Source organism: Heptranchias perlo, unplaced genomic scaffold, assembly GCF_035084215.1.
Source record: "Heptranchias perlo isolate sHepPer1 unplaced genomic scaffold, sHepPer1.hap1 HAP1_SCAFFOLD_52, whole genome shotgun sequence".
In the NCBI taxonomy this organism is placed as follows: domain Eukaryota; kingdom Metazoa; phylum Chordata; class Chondrichthyes; order Hexanchiformes; family Hexanchidae; genus Heptranchias; species Heptranchias perlo.
In genome coordinates this window covers 7770497-7792158 of record NW_027139537.1, presented here as the reverse complement: position 1 = coordinate 7792158, position 21662 = coordinate 7770497, and the positions used below count along the sequence as shown (strand labels likewise).

General features: G+C 43.4%; 1 protein-coding gene across 1 annotated transcript; it reads left to right on the top strand.

Moving 5' to 3' along the window:
• The first annotated feature begins 7688 nt into the window (after positions 1 to 7688).
• Positions 7689 to 21240, top strand: LOC137314537 (NACHT, LRR and PYD domains-containing protein 3-like). Its single transcript, XM_067979844.1, has 9 exons — positions 7689 to 7752; positions 11233 to 11298; positions 11517 to 11571; positions 14088 to 14940; positions 15004 to 15425; positions 19156 to 19242; positions 19389 to 19559; positions 20782 to 20949; positions 21121 to 21240. The coding sequence occupies exons 1-9, from the start codon at positions 7689 to 7691 to the stop codon at positions 21206 to 21208; spliced, it is 1974 nt and encodes a 657-aa protein (XP_067835945.1). The 3' UTR covers positions 21209 to 21240.
• The last annotated feature ends 422 nt before the right edge of the window (positions 21241 to 21662 follow it).

The following is a 21662-nucleotide window of genomic DNA, read 5'->3' as shown; positions in this document are numbered from 1 at the left end:
CTATTTCACACACAAACCCACTGGAGTCTGTATAAGGAGCGAGGCCCGGGACCCTGTGTCAATAAATCTCTGACTGTCCCTCAGTGTGGGACAAGGTGTAACCCACTGGAGTCTGTATAAGGAGCGGGGCCAGGGACCCTGTATCAATAAATCTCTGATTGCCCCTCAGTGTGGGAGGGAGTTTAACCCACTGGAGTCTGTATAAGGAGCGGGGCCGGGGACGCTGTATAATAAATCTCTGATTGTCCCTCAGTGTGGGAGGAGGTTTAACCCACTGGAGTCTGTATAAGGAGCGAAATTTCGGGGCGTTACTGTTCAATTCTGACTGGGCACCGAGGGATCAGTGGGTGTTTTTAACAAAATTGATATTACAAAGTTTGTCCTAGATTCTCTCGCACCGATTATTTGATCTTTTCTCTCTTGGAATTCTGCGAAGTTCAGAACAGATGGAACTCAGCCTTAAATAAAAATAGCAAAACATATCCGTTTAAAGGGAATGATCAAACATTCCAGCACTGAATTCAATGTGGAGGGAGAGTTCACATGAAGACAAATATTGGGGGATTTTTGGGACCGCTGCTTCAGGCTGTGCTTCCAGCCCGAATCAATCCTTAATCCTGGTCAAAAACAGAGGGGAAATCAGAGAGAAATGGGGAAAATATCGCAATCGGTCCCTGGGATTGATCACAATAATCTGTCCCTCGGGATTATCACCACAATCTGTCCCTGGGATTGATCACAACAATCCGTCCCTCGGAATTATCACCACAATCTGTCCCTGGGATTGATCACAATAATCCGTCCCTCGGAATTATCACCACAATCTGTCCCTGGGATTGATCACAACAATCCGTCCCTCGGAATTATCACCACAATCTGTCCCTGGGATTGACCACAACAATCCGTCCCTCGGAATTATCACCACAATCTGTCCCTGGGATTGATCACAACAATCCATCCCTCGGAATTATCACCACAATCTGTCCCTGGGATTGATCACAACAATCCGTTCCTCGGAAATATCACCACAATCTGTCCCTGGGATTGATCACAGGAATCCGTCCCTCGGAATTATCACCACAATCTGTCCCTGGGATTGATCACAACAATCCGTCCCTCGGAATTATCACCACAATCTGTCCCTGGGATTGATCACAGGAATCCGTCCCTCGGAATTATCACCACAATCTGTCCCTGGGATTGATCACAACAATCCGTCCCTCGGAATTATCACCACAATCTGTCCCTGGGATTGATCACAATAATCCGTCCCTCGGAATTATCACCACAATCTGTCCCTGGGATTGATCACAACAATCCGTCCCTCGGAATAATCACCTCAATCCGTCCTCAAACACTTTCTCACTGCGGACACTTCCATCCCAGGGAATGGATATTTATTCAAAAGCATAATACTGCGAATGCTGGAAATCTGAAATAAAAACAGAAAATGCTGGAGAAGCTCAGCATGTCAGGCAGCATCTGTGGAGAAAGAAACAGAGTTAATGTTTCAGGTCGAAGACATTTCTTTAGAACTGGAAGGTGGGCAATGAGTTAAATTTTTGAGCAAGTGCAGAGCCAGGGCAAAGGTATAATTATAACTGTCTGATAACCTCCCTGAAAATGAGGATAATCCATTCTTTATACCGACCACAGCTCAGGAATAGTCCTTTCTGGATTTAACAATGTAACGGGTGTATCTGCTGGATATTTACCATGATAAATGTAACTGTGGAAAGTCAGTGCTCATTCCCCCAGTAACTGAGGTGATTGATGCTCAGGGATAGTTTAATTCGGCGGTTAAATGGTTAATGTCCTCACTCACAGAAACAGCCTCCCCCTCAGCTCACTGACACACACTGGCTCTTGGCTCCTGGGTTGAAAGCGCAAAAACATCAGGAATTCGATGGGACTTTTAGGAAACAAAGTCCCAAATGGAAATGTAGCAATTTCTTTCTTACCAAGTATCTGTTTTACTGGAGTTCCCTGGAACAAGAAGAGATTAATTTAAATGTATAACTAACTCTGTTCACAGTTGAAGTGGCAGCGAACTGTCAGAACGGTTCGATTAGATTTCACCAGAAAGGCCGCTCCCTGTTCTGAAACAAACGAGGAATGTTTGTGTTGAAACCCATCCTGAGGTTTGACAGCAGCTTTCACACAGAGGGCGGAGTTCAGAATCTCACATCAGAAGGCTCAGATCAAATTCACAATTCGTGACTTGTTCAAATAAAACAAGGAACTTCCACCTGATTGGTTGTAATGAAATAACAAGGATATAAGTTGCGAAATCTACACGGACATTGAGAGAGAGAAAATCCTTGTGGGATTAAGGTAAGTTAATGGAGCTTCTCAGCTTCATTTTGTTATTTTAATATCGTTTTCTTCCGTTCCTCTTTCTTTTTAAAGCCGATTTCCCGCGGTCAGATATGTTCCCCGGCATGGGGAGCTCTGTATTCATCGCGGGTGTAAAAATTCACTAAGGGTTCGCTCGGACAGTGACTGAAGGCCGAATATTTTACACCGGGGATTTCAGGGCTAAACCAGCTCATGGCCTCCACTGGTCTCCCCAGAGACACAGTAATGTAAGAGCGGCTACGGGACAGAATGCAGGAACACGAACTCTGGGGATTTACCCCATTCTGTTCCAGTGGCGCCTGCACCCTATTTTCGAATTTGAAGTTCAGTAAACAGGGGTGGATACCTGGTCATTCCTCAGTCCATATAGATTTATTTTTACTGTAACACTGGATCTTTTTACTCACTGGCCCGTTTGGTGCCCGGTACACTTTTATTTAACTGATCAAAGGCGGGACTATCCGTTCAGACCGAACACACAGTTCAGCTCACTGAAGGGTTCACACATTCGCACTGGCCGATTATCGATCTCTGCGGGCAGCTGGAAAATCAGCCTCTGGTTCCGTGAGGCCGGACTGAACGCGATCCAGTCAAAGGATATGAGCAATTTCGGAGACAAAACTTGAGGCATATTAATTACAATAATTAATTACTGTTTAATGCAGCAATATCAGTTTGAAACGGATGTGCATTAGCTGGGAAAATAGAGCAGGAAATTCCGCTTCTGCTAAAATAAGTTCGTACTAATGAGAAAGTTATTTGCCAAACTGAATCAACTAAAAAAAGAGACGCCGCTCCCTTTCGAGAGAAAAAAAATCAGGAATGTTTTGTTGGAAACCGCTTCAGGGTGGAAACAATCTTTCACGCAGATAGGAGGATCCTGTTCGTTAATTGAGGTAATTTGTGGGGATACTTTTTATGTCAACATGTGGGAGGGCCAGTCACTAATCTTTATATAAAAAGTAACTTCACAAATTACCAACAGGTAGGAGGGTCCATCACTAATCTTTATATAAAAAGTAACTTCACAAATTACCAACAGGTAGGAGGGTCCATCTCTTATCCTTATATAAAAACTAAGTACACAAATTACCAACAGGTAGGAGGGTCTATCACTAATCTTTATATGAAAATTAACTCCAAAAATTACCAACACGTGGGAGGGTACATCACTAATCTTTATATAATAAATAACGACACAAACGACCATCAGGTAGGAGGGTTCATCACTAAATTTTGTATAAAAAGTAACCACACAAATTACCAACAGGTAGGAGGGTCCATCACTAATCTTTATATCATAATTAATTACACAATTTACCAACAGGAAGGAGGGTTCATCACTAAACGTTATATAAAAAGTAACTACACAAATTACCAACAGGTAGGAGGGCCATCACTAATATTTATATAAAAAGTAACCACACAAATTACCAACAGGTAGGAGGATCTGTCACTAATATTTATATAAAAATTAACTACAGAAATTACCAACAGGAAGGAGGGTTCATCACTGAACGTTATATAAAAAGTAACTACACAATTACCAACAGGTAGGAGGGTCCATCCAATACCTTTATATAAAAGTTAACAACACAACTCACCAACAGATAGGAGGGTCCATCACTAATCTTGATATAACAAGTATCTTCACAAATTACCAACAGGTCGGAGAGTCCATCAATAATCTTTATATAAAAAGTAACTTCACAAATTACTAACAGGTAGGAGGGTCCATCTCTAATGTTTAGATAAAAAGTAACTTCACAAATTACCAACAGGTTGGAGGGTCCATCACTAATGTTTATATAAAAAGTAACTACATTAATTACCAAGAGGTTGGAGGGTCCATCACTAATATTTATGTAAAAAGTAACTACACAAATTCCCAACAGGTAGGAGGGTCCATCACTAATATTTATATAAAAAGTAACTGCACTAATTACCAAGAGGTAGGAGGGTCCATTACTAATGTTTATATAAAAAGTAACTGCACTAATTACCAAGAGGTAGGAGGGTCCATCACTAATATTTATATAAAAAGCAACTACACAAATTCCCAACAGGTAGGAGGGTCCATCTGTTATCTTTAAATAAAAGGTACTCGATCCCTCCCTGTCCTTATCCACCCTCTGTGACTGTGACCGCTGTACTCTATCCCTCCCTTTCCTTATCCTCCTCTCTCGCTCTCTGTGACTGTGACCGCGGTACTCTCTCCCTCCCTGTCCTTATCCCCCTCTCTCGCCCTCTGTGACTGTGACCCCGGTACTCTATCCCTCCCTGTCCTTATCCCCCTCTCTCGCCCTCTGTGACTGTGACCCCGGTACTCTATCCCTCCCTGTCCTTATCCCCCTCTCTCGCCCTCTGTGACTGTGACCCCGGTACTCTATCCCTCCCTGTCCTTATCCCCCTCTCTCGCCCTCTGTGACTGTGACCCCGGTACTCTATCCCTCCCTGTCCTTATCCCCCTCTCTCGCCCTCTGTGACTGTGACCCCGGTAATCTAACCCTCCCTGTCCTTATCCCCCTCTCTCGCCCTCTGGGACTGTGACCGTGGTACTCTATCCCTCCCTGTCCTTATCCCCCACTCTCGCCCTCTGTGACTGTGACCGCGGTACACTATCCCTCCCTGTCCTTATCCCCCTCTCTCGCCCTCTGTGACTGTGACCGCGGTACTCTATCCCTCCCTTTCCTTATCCACCCACTCTCGCCCTCTGTGACTGTGACCGCGGTACTCTATCCCTCCCTGTCCTTATCCCCCACTCTCGCCCTCTGTGACTGTGACCGCGGTACTCTATCCCTCCCTTTCCTTATCCACCCACTCTCGCCCTCTGTGACTGTGACCGCGGTATTCTATCCCTCCCTGTCCTTATCCCCCTCTCTCACCCTCTGTGACTGTGACAGCGGTACTCTATCACTCCCCGTCCTTATCCCCCTCTCTTACCCTCTGTGACTGTCACCGCGGTATTCTATCCCTTCCTTTCCTTATCCCCCTCTCCCACCCTCTGTGACTGTGACCGCGGTACTCTAACCCTCCCTGTCCTTATCCCTCTCTCTCGCCCTCTGTGACTGTGACCGCGGTACTCTATCCCTCCCTGTCCTTATCCCCCTCTCCCACCCTCTGTGACTGTGACCGCGGTAATCTATCACTCCCCGTCCTTATCCCCCACTCTCGCCCTCTGTGACTGTGACCGCGGTACTCTATCCCTCCCTGTCCTTATCCCCCTCTCTCACCCTCTGTGACTGTGACCGCGGTACTCTATCCCTCCCTGTCCTTATCCCCCACTCTCACCCTCTGTGACTGTGACCGCGGTACTCTATCCCTCCCTGTCCTTATCCCCCTCTCTCACCCTCTGTGACTGTGACCGCGGTACTCTATCCCTCCCTGTCCTTATCCCCCTCTCTCACCCTCTGTGACTGTGACCGCGGTACTCTATCACTCCCCGTCCTTATCCCCCACTCTCGCCCTCTGTGACTGTGACCCCGGTACTCTATCCCTCCCTGTCGTTATCCCTCTCTCTCACCCTCTGTGACTGTGACCGCGGTATTCTATCCCTCCCTTTCCTTATCCCTCTCTCTCGCCCTCTGTGACTGTGACCGCAGTACTCTATCCCTCCCTTTCCTTATCCCTCTCTCTCGCCCTCTGTGACTGTGACCGCCGTACTCTATCCCTCCCTTTCCTTATCCCTCTCTCTCGCCCTCTGTGACTGTGACCGCCGTACTCTATCCCTCCCTTTCCTTATCCCTCTCTCTCACCCTCTGTGACTGTGACCGCCGTACTCTATCCCTCCCTTTCCTTATCCCTCTCTCTCGCCCTCTGTGACTGTGACCGCGGTACTCTATCCCTCCCTTTCCTTATCCCCCACTCTCACCCTCTGTGACTGTGACCGCGGTACTCTATCCCTCCCTTTCCTTATCCCCCTCTCTCGCCCTCTGTGACTGTGACCGCGGTACTCTATCCCTCCCTGTCGTTATCACTCTCTCTCACCCTCTGTGACTGTGACCGCGGTACACTATCCCTCCCTTTCCTTATCCCTCTCTCTCACCCTCTGTGACTGTGACCGCGGTACTCTATCCCTCCCTTTCCTTATCCCCCTCTCTCACCCTCTGTGACTGTGACCGCGGTACTCTATCCCTCCCTGTCCTTATCCCTCTCTCTCGCCCTCTGTGACTGTGACCGCGGTACTCTATCCCTCCCTTTCCTTATCCCTCTCTCTCGCCCTCTGTGACTGTGACCGCGGTACTCTATCACTTCCTCGCCTTATCCACCTGTCGGATACGGTCGACTACACCATCCTCCTCCAACAAATTTAAACTATCAAGCACAAATCTATAAATGAAATAATTCAATTGCCCCAGACTGTGTAAAACCGAGTGAAGGGTTATTTAATTTATCAATGGTCAGCCCGCTCCATATTTCCCTCCAGAATATTCACTACCTCAGAACTGTGTACAGTTCAGGGCACGGCATTGTCGAAAGGATATATTGGCCTTGGAAGGAGTGCAGCGCAGATTCACCAGAATGATACCAGGGCCCCAAGGCTTAAATTATGAGGAGAGATTACATATACTACGCTTGTAATCCCTGGAACATGGAAGGTTAAGGTGTGATTTGATTGAGGATTTTGAAAGGAATCGATCGGGTAGATAGAGCGAAACTTTTTCTGCTGGAGGGGGATTCTGGGACAAGGGTAAATAACCTTAAAATCAGAGCCAGGCCATTCAGGAGAGAAGTTAGGAAACACTTCTTCACGCAAAGGGTGGTAGAAGTGTGGAACTCTCCGTCGTAAAAAGCAATAGATGCGAGCTCAATTCATTATTTTAAATCTGTGATCGATAGATTTTTACCAACCAAAGGTATTAAGGGATATTTTGCCAAGAGTAGTGGATGGAGTTAGGATACAGATCAGCCATGATCTCATTGAATGGCAGAAAAGGCTCGAGCGGCTGAATGCTCTACCCCTGCTCCTATGTTCCTAATCAGGCTGGTGCTGGCCTGAACTGTGTGGGTAATTCTTATCAATGGGCCCTCCCAGTGCAGCGATTCGGCCGACGGGAGCACGTCTGGAACTGGGTTCTGGAAATCAGCGGGACTCACTGAATTTCACTGGGCAGCTGTCTGTGTCACATCTAATGTGGAGTGTTGATCATAACACTCGTGGAATGCTCAATTCCAGAGCGATCAGCTGTTGTACTGATGGGGGAGGAGGGACTTGGTATCACGTTTAACAAGGGAACGTTCTCCTGCTCATTTTAATATTTCTGTCTAACCCTCCTATTAATATTATATTTATTACAGAGCATCAGAATCAGGGAACGCCTGTCACCACCATGGCTGAAGGTCCAAACAGGGGAGAAGAACCAACATCTTCAACAAGAATGGGAATGGACACAGGTAAGTTCAGAAAATTCATCAAATTATAATTTCTGTCCTGACAAAGGGTCCGGATCTCGAGCAAGAACCTGCAGCTCACACAGGAAGAGGTAACTGCACAAATACTGTGTAGATAGGGGGAAGTGAGTGACCATCGAGAGGGACAGTGCAGTCACAGGTGGAGGGATCTCCTGAATACTGGAACTATCCATTCGATACCTGGTGTTGGGGACTGTAAGGTGGATAGTGACAGTGATCAGAAGATGCTCTTCCTGAGTAACAGTGTGAGATCGGGGAGCAGGGGTGCATCCCGAGTCGGGCGCGGGTGAGAGGCAGATGGGACACAGAAATAGGAGAGCAATAGTGGAGGGAGATTATATAGTTAGGGGAACAGACAGACTTTTATGCAGCCCTGAGCAGGTTCCGAACGGTAAGTTGCCTCCCTGGTGCCAGATGGAAGAACATGCTGGAACGGGTGGGAACATCTCTGGGAGGGAAAGGAGAGCAATACGTTTATGGAGGGAATATTAAGATTCAAGGTCCAGACTAAAAAACAAGGCCTCCAGCTGGTGATCTCCGTGGTTTTTTTATTTGTTCATGGGATGTGGGCGTCGCTGGCGAGGCCAGCATTTATTTATAACCCAGTATGTTACCAATCGTAATTGCCCTTGTGAAGGTGGTGGACAGCCGCCTTCTTGAACCGCTGCAGTCCGTGTGGTGAAGGCTCTCCCACAGTGCTGCTGGGAAGGGAGCACCAGGATTTTAACCCAGTGACGATGAAGGAACGGCCGATATATTTCCAACTCGGGATGGTGTGTGACTTGGAGGGGAACGTGCAAGTGGTGTTGTTCCCATGTGCCTGCTGTCTTTGCCCTTCCAGGTGGTAGAGGTCGCGGGTTTGGGAGGTGCTGTCGAAGAAGCCTTGGCGAGTTGCTGCAGTGCATCCTGTGGATGGTACACACTGCAGCCACAGTGCGCCGGAGAAGGGAGTGAATGTTCAGGGTGGTGGATGGGGTGCCACTGTTTTACACTCGGCCACTTAAGTAGGGAAATATGAGGCAGGTCAATGTGTAGAAGTAAGGTTGGAGCAAGAGGGAAGGGGTCATGGTCTTGTGGACTAGAGTGAGTTCAGGGAGAAGGGGAGGGACGGTCACGATCTGAACCAACCAACAGTGGTTTTACAGACTGGGCGACTGGAGCAGTGGGAGGGTTTCTGCTGATATGACAGGAAGGTGCGAAATATCCGGGTCTGAGACTGGAGAGTGGAATTAATAAAACTGTTGGAGCAGGAATGGAAGATTTATGAAATCATGAAAAGGTATTAGCAGGAAAAAAGTTAGGAGGTTTTGAAGTATTGAGAGAGAAATTCACTTGCGATTTAAAAAAAGAAGAAACGAAAACGGGTCAACATTCCAAAAAATCGGAGTTCGGATTGTGCGTTAATTCTGTGAATCTACAAATCATCCCAAACACATTTGGAAAATCAGAAGCATAAGAAATATGATGTCGTTTCTGTGAGACAAGGCCTGAGTTGTCACAGGACTCAGCGTGAAATGTTCCTGGTTAGAACATTTTGAGTGGAGAGAAAAATAGTGATGGACGCCAGTATTAATAAAGGTTCGATTACAGAGCTCCAACAATTACAAATTGCATTTATATAGCGCCTTTAACGTAGTAAAACGACCCAGGGGCTTCACAGGAGCGATTATCAAACAAAATATGACACCAAGTCAAATACGGAGATTTTAGTTTGGCCAAAGAGATAGGTTTTAAGGAGAGTCTTAAAGGCGAACAGAGAGATAGAGTGGAGCGGTTTAGAACATAAGGATGTTCCAGGGAGCTATGTTAACATGGAATCCATATGAACGCAGTTAAACAACACGAAGGGAATTAGCACAATTCTCAGTGGGTTTTGCAGACGAGTAATCAGTGGAAGTGAGATAGATGGGGAACTGGGAGAAACTAGTTCTGAATGAAGTTTTAGAGGAGATACAAAATAATTCCTTTAGTTTCTAACAATGATGGTGGAAGTGAAAATGTTGGTGTACGAGAGGAGGATGTGGGGCCAGAGTTAGAGATAACTGTAGAGAAGGATTTGGATCTGAGAAACATCGCCGAGGTGGATAAATCACTGGGCCCAGAGTTAACACACCCGAGGCAGTTAAAGGAAGTCAGAGAGGAGATAGGAGGGACCCTGACCACAATTTCTCAATCCTCGTTTGTTATTAAAAATATCCAGGTGGACTGAAGGAGCCCAAGTAATGTCTCTAATAAAACCACATCGTTCACCTGAGGAAGGAGGTAGCCTCCGAAAGCTTGTGAATTTAAAATAAAATTGCTGGACTATAACTTGGTGTTGTAAAATTGTTTACATCTGATAAAATAAGGAGAGACGGTCAACGGGTAACTGGAGACCAATTAGTCTCCATCAGTAGTGAGCAAACTCCTCGAATCTGTAATTCCAGGTCGAATGAGTGAACATTTAGAGATACAGGAGATGATCAGGGGAGGCAGGAACTGATTTGCTGCAGACAAGCCGAATTTGAAAAATTTTATACAGCTTTGTTGATAGGTGACCATATAGATCGATGGGATGTAGCACATGCGGTGTATATGGGTTTTCAGAAGGTGTTCGATAATGTGACTCACAGGAGGCTTCAGCCGTTTGGTATAAGAGGAAATGTAGTCGCCCGGATAGAAAGTCGATAATGTGTTTAGTTTTCACCACATTTTTTCACAGATCCGAACACTGCAATCACTGAGTTCCTGACAAAGTGCGACGATTACCAGCTGTTCCAGTTGACGAAATTCTACCGGGACAGACTAGAACAGGCGATTGAAGAAGGGGTGGACGGAGTCAGCTCGTTGTTAACATACGAGAGGCATTTCAGTGGACAGGAACATCGGGTAAGTGTGAGGAACACAGAATGAGTTTGGATTATTTAAACATCACAGAACTAACAAGATGTCAGATCTTGGAATCATAGAATGTTACAGAAGAGAAACAGGTCAAATAGGAAAGAAATGGATCAAACTGAAAATACAGTGAATCTGAAACACTGATACGATGAGGTGAAAATACCCAGTGGAGCGGTCAGTGTCTGTATAAAGGACAGGGGAACGGTTCGGGTAGAACTCTTGTGTGGGACTGAAAACAAAAGGGAAACAGTTTAAGTGGGACTGGGAAAAGGAGGGACCAGTATATTAATTATTATTCTTTACAGAAAGTCGTTGATCTCGTGGAGAAGGGAAACAGGGCGGACAGTTCCAAACTTGTCCTAAATCTGGTGATGGAGAAAGGCTCTCGGGCCCGAAGGGTGATGTGGGAATCCTTTGTGAAAATGCACCATACGGTACCAAAGTTGGACAAAATACTGAAAGAGATGCAGGAACTTGGTACGGTAAAATCACACACTGAATTCAATTTCAGATTGAAACACTGCAGAATTTACTAAAATATTACACAGATCTGATTTCATGAAAGCTCATTGATTTAAACAGGTCCTGATCCATTTGATTATATGAACATCGGACCAGATTTACCTGAAATACCCAGTCACCTGAAAGGTAAGTGATGAAATGGAGATTTCAAACCGATTATTTCACTTCTGAGAATCAGAATGTTTGACTGTAGTCCTTTGTTTAGAGATTGTCACAATCTGGGAATCAGAAGTTGATAGGCTGGAGAGAACGGAATAAAGTTTGATTTTGATTAGTTGATAATCTTCAAATGATCTGCGCGATCCGTTCGTATTCGTTGTTCTCAATTATTTGCAAATTTGCAGATGTTTTATTACTCCAGCTAATCCAGGTGCTGATTGATAACAGTTGTGAAAAACCGTTCATACCTGGGAGGATCTTGATACACTTTTTTTTTGTTCGTTCACGGGATGTGGGCGTCGCTGGCGAGGCCAGCATTTATTGCCCATCTCTAATTGCCCTCGAGAAGGTGGTGGTGAGCCGCCTTCTTGAACCGCTGCAGTCCGTGTGGTGAAGGTTCTCCCACAGTGCTGTTAGGAAGGGAGTTCCAGGATTTTGACACAGCGACGACGAAGGAACGGCGATATATTTCCAAGTCGGGATGGTGTGTGACTTGGACTTGTGACTGTGAATCCCCATACGCACCTGGCAGGATCCTGATATATTGTGCATCCTACACACAACTCCAATGTGCCCCACAGATGCTTTCGGCTCACAATTAATGAGCAGTGCTTTGTGCCAGACGTTTACGTGCGCCCCTACAAATCTGCTCACAATCACCTGTAGGGAACGAGGTGGACAAATGCGAAATATTAAAAATGTTATCATTTCACTGACTTCAAAATGTACGATCTGATCTTAGATGATGTGCGGATTTTCACACAATGGATCATTAATCCGTGGAGAAATGTGAGGGAAAGACAATGTCCAGGGTAATTCGGAAGTTATGGGATGGCTTCCTAATGGCAGTGAAAGAGAGAACTTATTCAACTCAAAGAATAGTCCATTAACTCGGGGTCTTCTTAGATCCAATGGAATGACTGATGGAAACAGATTTGTAATTTCCCAAACCTGCATTGTAGGAAATTCAGACCAAAATGAAACAACGGAGTAAAATAATTGGGAGAACAGTTGAACTGCGAATGTTTTCTGCTTTGACATTACACTGAGTGACGTGGGCAGTAGTTGAATATTTAACTGTAATCGGTGATATGACAGGATTGTTATAAAAGCACATTCGATGTAGGTGTAAAATTGCTGAAAAATTGTTCGCAATTTCTGAAACACAATATAACAGGAGAATGATTCGAGACAGGAGAAGGCCATTTGACCCAAATAAGCCTGTCCCTGCTAGAGAGATGACCCCACCTCCCCCTCCTCTCAGTATAACCACAGAAACACGTTCAATTATCTCTTGACCCCACTTACACTGCCCCTTCAGTTTCCTTCCCAGGCTCTCTGGCCCTTTGGGTGAGAAAGTTACACTGACTTCCCTTCTCCGTATTTAATTATTTTGTTGATTGTGAGCCTGTTTCCTGTTTCCGATGAGTATATTCAAGATTCAGATCGATAGATTTTTGGACACGAATTGAATCAATGTATATATGGACAGGGTGGGCAAGTGGATTTGGGGTATATCAGCCATGACCTTAATGAATGAGGGGCCGTATGGCCTACACCTGCTTATATTTCTTATGTTCTTCTGTTCTTACAAATGTTGGGAATTCCATTGAAACATTTCAATCCCAAATTCGCTTGCCCAAACAAAATACACCAAACCCTCTCGCCATTCCCTGGACCTAAAGTCCGAATACCTTACATCATCATTCTGAATCCCCTCTGTACCTTCAGAATGGCAGTAATCGTTACCTGAAGAGGTGACGATAGAAATCTACGTAATAACCAAATAACCTGCCCGAGTCCTGAAACTATAGCAATTTATCTCCTGTCTATTCAATCTTTCCTTCTCCCAATGCCCAAAATATCCCAGATAACCTGCCCGAGGCCTGATACAATAACAGTGGAACTTCTGTCCATTCACAATCTGTCCCTCTCCCAATGCCCACAATAACCTATTTCCCATTTCCGCAGAGGGTCAGCACCACTGACGGTTTCATAAATTACTCTACTGGAACCTCAATTTCGTGCAACAGAATCACGTTTGGATTTGTAATGATATGTCCATGGTACAGGGCAGGGCTGATAATATTAATCATCAGAGGGAAAATATCACCTTCATCGAAATCTCCATGTTCAGTAAATATTAGAATCAAGAGAGGATTTGAAACTTTTCTCCGCCATTATTCACTTTCAAGCGAAGTTTTCAGTAACTGAGTTTAATTTCCTGCTCGCACCTCTATCGAAGCTGTGAATTCAATCTCGGAACATTTTACTGAATAGTAAAGTGACATTGAGAATGTTTTTTATATCAATACAACTAACATTGAGAACCACTTTCTGTCTGTTCTAATTGAAGATGTTCAACAGAAACACAAGGAAACACTCCGGGTCCAAACTGAGACATTGAGAGTGAACACGATCCTAATAAAGGAGAAGGTTAAGATTTTCCAGCTGGTCACTCTATACACTGAGCTAACGGTCATTTCTACTGTTCGAGATTGGACACTTGTAGAACATGAACTGCTGGCAAGAGGCCGAGACCATGAAGAGTGGAGAAAGAAACATCTCCGGAGAGAACTGGAAAAAATCCGAACTGATCAACTGTTCCAGAGCAGTTTTTCCCGGAGAAAATCCAAATCTGGGAGTTCAGCAGCAGTGAGTGGAGTCGCGGGGATTGGAAAAACAACAATGGTACAAAAGATTGTTTATGACTGGGCCACTGGGAAAATATACCCACACTTTCAATTTGTTTTCAGTTTTCAATTCCGTGAGTTAAACGCTGTAAACTGTAGCATAAACCTGTGGAACCTGATACTAATTTTCTATCCTTACTTGAGGAATATTTTGGGAGAGCTCTGGAAGAACCCTGAGGGATTACTGTTTATATTCGATGGTTTAGATGAATTCAAGGACAGTATCGATTTTGCTGATAATCGGAGAAATACAGAACCTCAGCACATGTGCACAGATCCCGAATGCCGTTGTAAAGTGTCTGACATTGTGTACAGTTTAATACAACACAAGCTGCTCCCAGGATGTTCAGTGCTAGTGACCAGCCGCCCCACTGCATTACGTTTATTGGAAAAGGCTGAGATCAGTGTCTGCGCTGAAATCCTGGGATTTGATAGTGAGGAACGGAAGGAATATTTCAAAAAGTTTTTTGAAGATCAGTCGGTGGCAGCAGCCGTTTTCAAACATGTGGAGGAGAACGAGATCCTGTACACCATGTGTTACAACCCTTCCTACTGCTGGATCCTCGGTCTGTCACTGGGTCCCTTCTTCACACAAAGAGACAGGAAACAGCTGCGACTTCCCAAGACCATCACCCAACTATATTCCTACTATATTTACAACATTCTGAAAAACCATGGCCGAGAGATTGAATCCCCCCGTGATGTGTTACTGAATATCGGTGAGATGGCCTTCACAGGAGTCTCGGAGAAGAAGATTGTGTTTAGAAATGGAGATTTGATCAAGTACAATCTGCAACCTTCCCAGTTCCTGTCTGGGTTCATGATGGAACTTTTGGAGAGAGATGATTCTGCCCAGAGTGTAGTTTACACATTCCCGCACCTCACCATCCAAGAGTTTGTAGCCGCACTCGCACAATTCCTGACTCCAGATCCAGGGGACATCCGGAAACTCCTCAGTGAAGCCCACAGCAAGGAAGATGGGCGATTTGAGATATTTCTCCGTTTTGTTGTTGGTCTCTCCTCCTCACAGTCAGCTCGGCCCCTGGAGGAGTTTCTTGGTCCATTTCTTCATCAAACAATCTGTGGAGTGATTGATTGGGTGAAGGAGAAGGTTGAAGGACAGATTGGAAACACAGAGAGTAAAACTGGTAAAAGGGACCTCCTGAACACATTCCACTACCTGTTTGAGTCTCAGAATCAAACACTGGCTCGGGTCACAGTGGGATCTGTGGAAACACTTACATTTAGTAGATTGGGACTGACTCTGATTGACTGTGCGGTGCTGTCTCATGTCATTGGACTCTGTGATACAATAAAACACCTCGATCTGGAGAACTGCTCCATTCAGTGTGAAGGACTCCAGCGGCTGGGACCCGTACTGCACAAATGCCAGGTGTTGAGGTAACTTTTTATTTGTCTCCAACTATTAGGCTAGTTGTAGAACAGTCACGGATTGTATTGCAGCTCCATAATAAAGGGAAGCAAACAGTTCAGTTAAACCAGAGAGAAGCAGATTCAACACAAATATGACAAATTATAAGAGGATCGGTTTGTAATTCCCGAAGGATTGGAGAATCTAAACTGGATCCTTGTGAACAAGTCGGGATTTTACCGTCTTTATCGGATCAGTAAATACAGGTCACTTGAAGATTCTGATAGTTTAATTGCAATAAATGATATTTATTGCTGATTCTCTCACTGCCTGAGATACGTCAATTGAAGCGGCTCCTTCTCACTGTTACTTGCACGTTGACTGACACTAACTGCAGCAGTCCGTGTGTCGGAACATCCCACCCTCTTACCGAGGTGTGGGGGCAAGTGACAGTCAACGGACTGTCAACGTGGGTAGGAGAGGGAAGCAGAAACACTTAACATTCAGTAACAAAGAGCAAAACACAGCGTTCGCGCAGACAACCGCCAGTGGGCGAGCTGAGCTTTCCCCGCAGGACATCGGTACGTTATCTTAACTCATCAATGACACAGCCCTTCACACTCTCCAATACACCCACCATCTCTTCACCCAGCTGGCAGCACTCGTGCCTCTGAGTCAGAAGGTCGTGGATTCAGGCCCCTCGCTTATTAATCCAGGCCGACACTTCAGTGGGATCTGGGAGCGAAAATCTGCTGGTAAAAATGTTCAAAAATTCCGGGTTGTGGGGTATTAGCGCAGGAGTACAGACACAAACTGGCCAGCGGTGTGGCCTCAAACACAACGGGAGGCTCTTGGGTAGACCGGGTGCAGTGATCCCGCGAATATGCCATAATCTGCCCCCTGTGTGTGAGGCCCTACTCGGGTCGGCAACTTGCGAAAATTCCCCAAAAACTGTCGGGCCCGTTATACGTGAAATAAATGGAGAGCCAGTATAATGGGAATAAAGTGAGAGACTCCCCTCTCCTATAAACTAGGAGTCCGGGAACATTTAAAACTTGTAACTGGACAGAATAAACTCTACTTGGTGCATAAATTATTGTGGGACGGATTTTACAGCAATAGTTAGTGCCGTTTCACAATATGACTCAGACCTGTCATAATATCCAGCTTAATATACAAGGGGGCAAGCAACCTTGGACCTGCTCCTGTATAATGAGCCAGGATTAATTAATAATGTCCAAATTTAGGATCCCCTTGGAATGAGTGACCATAACATGGTTACATTCCATATCCAATTAGAGGGTGAGAAGGTTGGTTCTCAAACAAATGTACTGAGCTTGAATAAAGGAGACTATGATGGTATGAGAGCGGAATTGATTAAAGTGGACTGGGAAAATAGATTAACGGGTAAGACGGTACATGAGCAGTGGTGTTCATTCAAGGAGTAATTTTACAACTTTCAAAAAATATATATTCCACTGAGGAAAAAAGGGTGTAAAAGAAATGACAGCCATCCGTGGCTAAGTAAATAAATTAAGTATAGTATCCGACTAAAAACAAGGACATATAAGGTAGCCAAGCTTAGTGGGAGGATAAAAGATTGGATGTCTTCAAAAGACAGCAAAAAGTAACTAAAGGATTGATTAAGAAAGGGAAGATAGATTATGAAAATAAACTCGCAAAAAATATAAAAACAGATAGCAAGAGTTTCTACAGTTATGTAAAAAGACAAAGGGTGGCTAAGGCAAACGTCGGTCCCTTAGAGGATGAGACCAGGAAATAAATAGTGGGAAACATGGAGATGGCAAAAATGCTGAACAAATATTTGTTTAAGTCTTTACGGGAGAGGACACTAAGAATATCCCAACACTGGACAAACAGGGGGCTCGAGGGGGGAGGAGCTAAATCCGATTAAAATCACTAAGGAATTGGTACTCAGTAAATTAATGGGACTCAAGGCGGATAAATCCGCTGGACCTGATGGCTTACATCCTAGGATCTTGAGGGAAGTGGCAGTAGGGATTGTGGATGCTTTGGTAATAATTTTCCAAAATTCTCTGGACTCGGCAAAGGTCCCGGCAGATTGGAAAACTGCCAATGTAACACTGTTATTTTAAAAGGGTAGTCGGCAGAAGGCTGGAAATTATAGACCAGTTAGCCTAACATGTGTGGTGGGTAAAATTTTGGAGTCTATTATTAAGGAGACAGTAGCGGAACATTTGGATAAACATAATTTAATAGGACAAAGTCAGCATGGCTTTACGAAGAGGAAGTCATGTCAGACAAATTTGCTTGAGTTCTTTGAGGACATAACGTACAGGGTGGATAAAGGGGAACCAGTGGACATCGTGTATTTAGACTTCCAGAAGGCATTCGACAAGGTGCCACATAAAAGATTATTGCTCAAGATAAAGAATCACTGGATTGGGGGTAATATTCTGGCATGGGTGGAGGATTGGTTATCTAACAGGAAGCAGAGTTGGGATAAATGGTTCATTCTCGGACTGGCAACCAGTAGCCAGTGGTGTTCCGCAGGGGTCGGTGCTGGGTACCCAACTCTTTACAATCTATATTAACGATTTGGAGGAGGGGACCGAGTGTAACATATCAAAGTTTGCAGATGATGGAAAGTACTGCAGTACAAAGGGATCTGGGGGTCCTAGTGCAAGAAAATCAAAAAGTTAGTATGCAGGTGCAGCAGTTGATCAAGAAGGCCAACGGAATGTTGGCTTTTTTTGCCAGGGGGATAGAATATAAAAACAGGGAGGTATTGCTGCAGTTATATAAGGTATTGGTGAGACCGCATCTGGAGATATACTTGCTCTCGAGGCAGTACAAAGAAGGTTCACTCGGTTAATCCCGGGGATGAGGGGGCGGACATATGAGGAGAGGTTGAGTAGATTGGGACTCTACTCATTGGAGTTCAGAGGAATGAGAGGCGATCTTATTGAAACATGTAAGATTGTGAAGGGGCTTGATCGGGTGGATGCGGTAAGGATGTTCCCAAGGATGGGTGAAAGTAGAACTAGGGGGCATAATCTTTGAATAAGGGGCTGCTCTTTCAAAACTGAGATGAGGAGAAACTTCTTCACTCAGAGGGTAGTCGGTCTGTGGAATTTGCTGCCCCAGGAAGCTGTGGAAGCTACATCATTAAATAAATTTAAAACAGAAATAGACAGTTTCCTAGAAGTAAATGGAATTAGGGGTTACGGGGAGCGGGCAGGAAATTGGACATGAATTTAGAGTTGAGGTTAGGATCAGATTAGCCATGATCTTATTGAATGGCGGAGCAGGCTCGAGGGGCCGATTGACCTACACCTACTCCTAGTTCTTATGTTCTTATGTTCTAACATTGTATAAACTACAGGTAATCACCGATTTATCATTTAATTCAGGGAAAATCGTCCCATTCCCATAAAATCTGGGATTTGAGAAGCAGCAGAAATTCGACAAGTTTCTCCAAACATAATGGGACTGGTCACTGACCTCAATAGGATTACGGATCCTCGTGGAATGAGACCCGATTGAGGGACATTTGAAGGCTTCACACAGACAGCACTTTATTTAATAAATACATTTACTGACAGTACCTGAATATATGGGGAGTTGGACAGAGTGAGATTCATTGTCAGTGTCAGGGAAATCTGGTTATTAATTTCCTGAAGATTTTTCCGTGTCTCCTGTAAAATCAGAGAGAAATGTTGTCAGATCGGGGATTGGATTCAGTTTGTTTCTCATAGTCTGTCTGTTTGTGTTTAGACTGGGGAGAAATAAACTGGGAAATTCAGGAGTGAAACTACTGTCTGCGACTCTGAGGAACCCGGACTGTAAAATACAGGAACTGTGGTAAGTATCAGACTGTGTGAGATTGTGTTTCTAATAACTGGATATCTAACACGGTGCATTAATGTCAGTATAAGTAATAACAATACAAATAAATACTGGGAATTTACTCTGATTCCTGTTACCTCTGCTCGTCTCTGTCTCTTCAGGTTACGGGCTAACGATCTCACAGCTATTTGCACCAAGTATCTCTCCTCCGCTCTCAGTACAAACCAGTCACTGACGGTTCTGAACCTGAGCAATAATAAACTGGGTGATTCAGGAGTGAAACTACTGTCTGCGGCTCTGACGAACCCGGACTGTAAAATACAGGAACTGCAGTAAGTATCAGACTGTGTCAGATTGTGTTTATAATAACTCGTTATTATTAGTATCATTCATAGTGTTATTAATAAACATTGTACATTATTTTTAGTATCAGTAAGTGTTATTAATAAACACTGTACATTATTATTGGCAATAGTGTTATCAATAAATACTGTACATTATTGTATGTATATGTAATAGTGTTATTAATAACCACTGTACATTAAGAATATCAGTAATAGTGTTATTAAACAATGTAAATTGTTATTAGTATCAGTAATAGCGTTATTAATAAACATTGTAATTATTATTAGCATCAGTAATAGTGTTGTCAATAAACACTGTACATCATTATTCGCATCAGTAATAGTGTTATTAATAAACACTGTGCTTTATTATTATTATCAGTAATAGTGTTATCAATAAACACTGTACATTATTGTAAGTATATTTAATAGTGTTATTAATAAACACGGTACATTATTATTAGGGTATCAGTAATAGTGGTATTAATCGGAACATAGAAACATAAGAACAGGGGTAGGCCATTCAGCCCCTCGTGCCTGCTCCGCCATTTGATAAGATCATGGCTGATCTGTGATCTAACTCCACATACCCGCCTTTGACCCATATCCCTTAAAACTTTTGATTGCCAAAAAGCTATCTATCTCAGATTTAAATATGGCAATTGAGCGAGTTTCCATTGCCGTTAATAGACACTATATTATTAGTATCGGTAATAGTACTATTAATAAACACTTAACATTCTTATTAGTATCAGTGATGGTGTTATTAATAAATACTTCACATTATTAGTATCAGCAATAGTGTTATTAATAAACACTGTATATTATTATTAGTATCAGTAATAGTGTTATTAATAAACACTGTACATGATTATTAGTATCAGTAATAGTGTTATTAATAAACACTGTACATTATTATCAGTATCAGTAATAGTGTTATTAATAAACACCTCACATTATTAGTATCAGTAATAGTGTTATTAATAAACACTGTAAATTATTATTAGTATCAGTAGTAGTTTTATTAATAAACACTGTACATTATTATTGGTATCAGTAATAGTGTTATTAATAAACACCTCACATTATTAGGATCAGTAATCGTGTTATTAATAAACACTGTGAATTATTATCAGTATCAGTAATAGTGTTATTAATAAACAATGGGCATTTACCCTGATTCGTGTTATTTCTCTCTCTAATCCCCCAGTCTGGATGGTGTCGGTCTCACAGATTCTTGTACCAAGGATCTCTCCTCCGCTCTCAGTACAAACCGGTCAATGATGTTTCTGTCCCTGGGATCAAACTCCTTCACAGACCGATCTGTCCCCGCTCTCTGCTCCCTCATACTGACCCGGAGGAGTCTGGAGCGGATCGGGTGAGTGTTTGCGTTAATATTTAATATAATAAATAAAATATCAATGGGATTAAGACCTTTTATGAGTAATATTTGTCTGTAATTATTATTGAAATATTAATCCCAGTCTCCCTGTTATTTACACTCTTGTTCAATCTGTTTATTTCCTGTTCAATCTTTAATCTGTTTCAGGCTGTGGGGGAATCGGTTCAGTTCAAACGGAAAGAGACATCTGGAGTCACTGCGGGAATCCAGACCCGGACTGAGAGTGGAAGTGTGAACATTTCAATTTATAACCATTCCTGGTCTCAATATATGAACATTTCAATTTATAACCATTCCTGGTCTCATTATATGAACATTTCAATTCATAACCATTCCTGGTCTCATTATATGAACATTTCAATTTATGACCATTCCTGGTCTCATCATATGAACATTTCAATTTATAACAATTACTGGTCTCATTATATGAACATTTCAATTTATAACCATTCCTGGTCTCATTATATGAACATTTCAATTTATAACCATTCCTGGTCTCATTATATGAACATTTCAATTTATAACCATTCCTGGTCTCATTATATGAACATTTCAATTTATAACCATTCCTGGTCTCATTATATGAACATTTCAATTTATAACCATTCCTGGTCTCATTATATGAACATTTCAATTTATAACCATTCCTGGTCTCATTATATGAACATTTCAATTTATAACCATTCCTG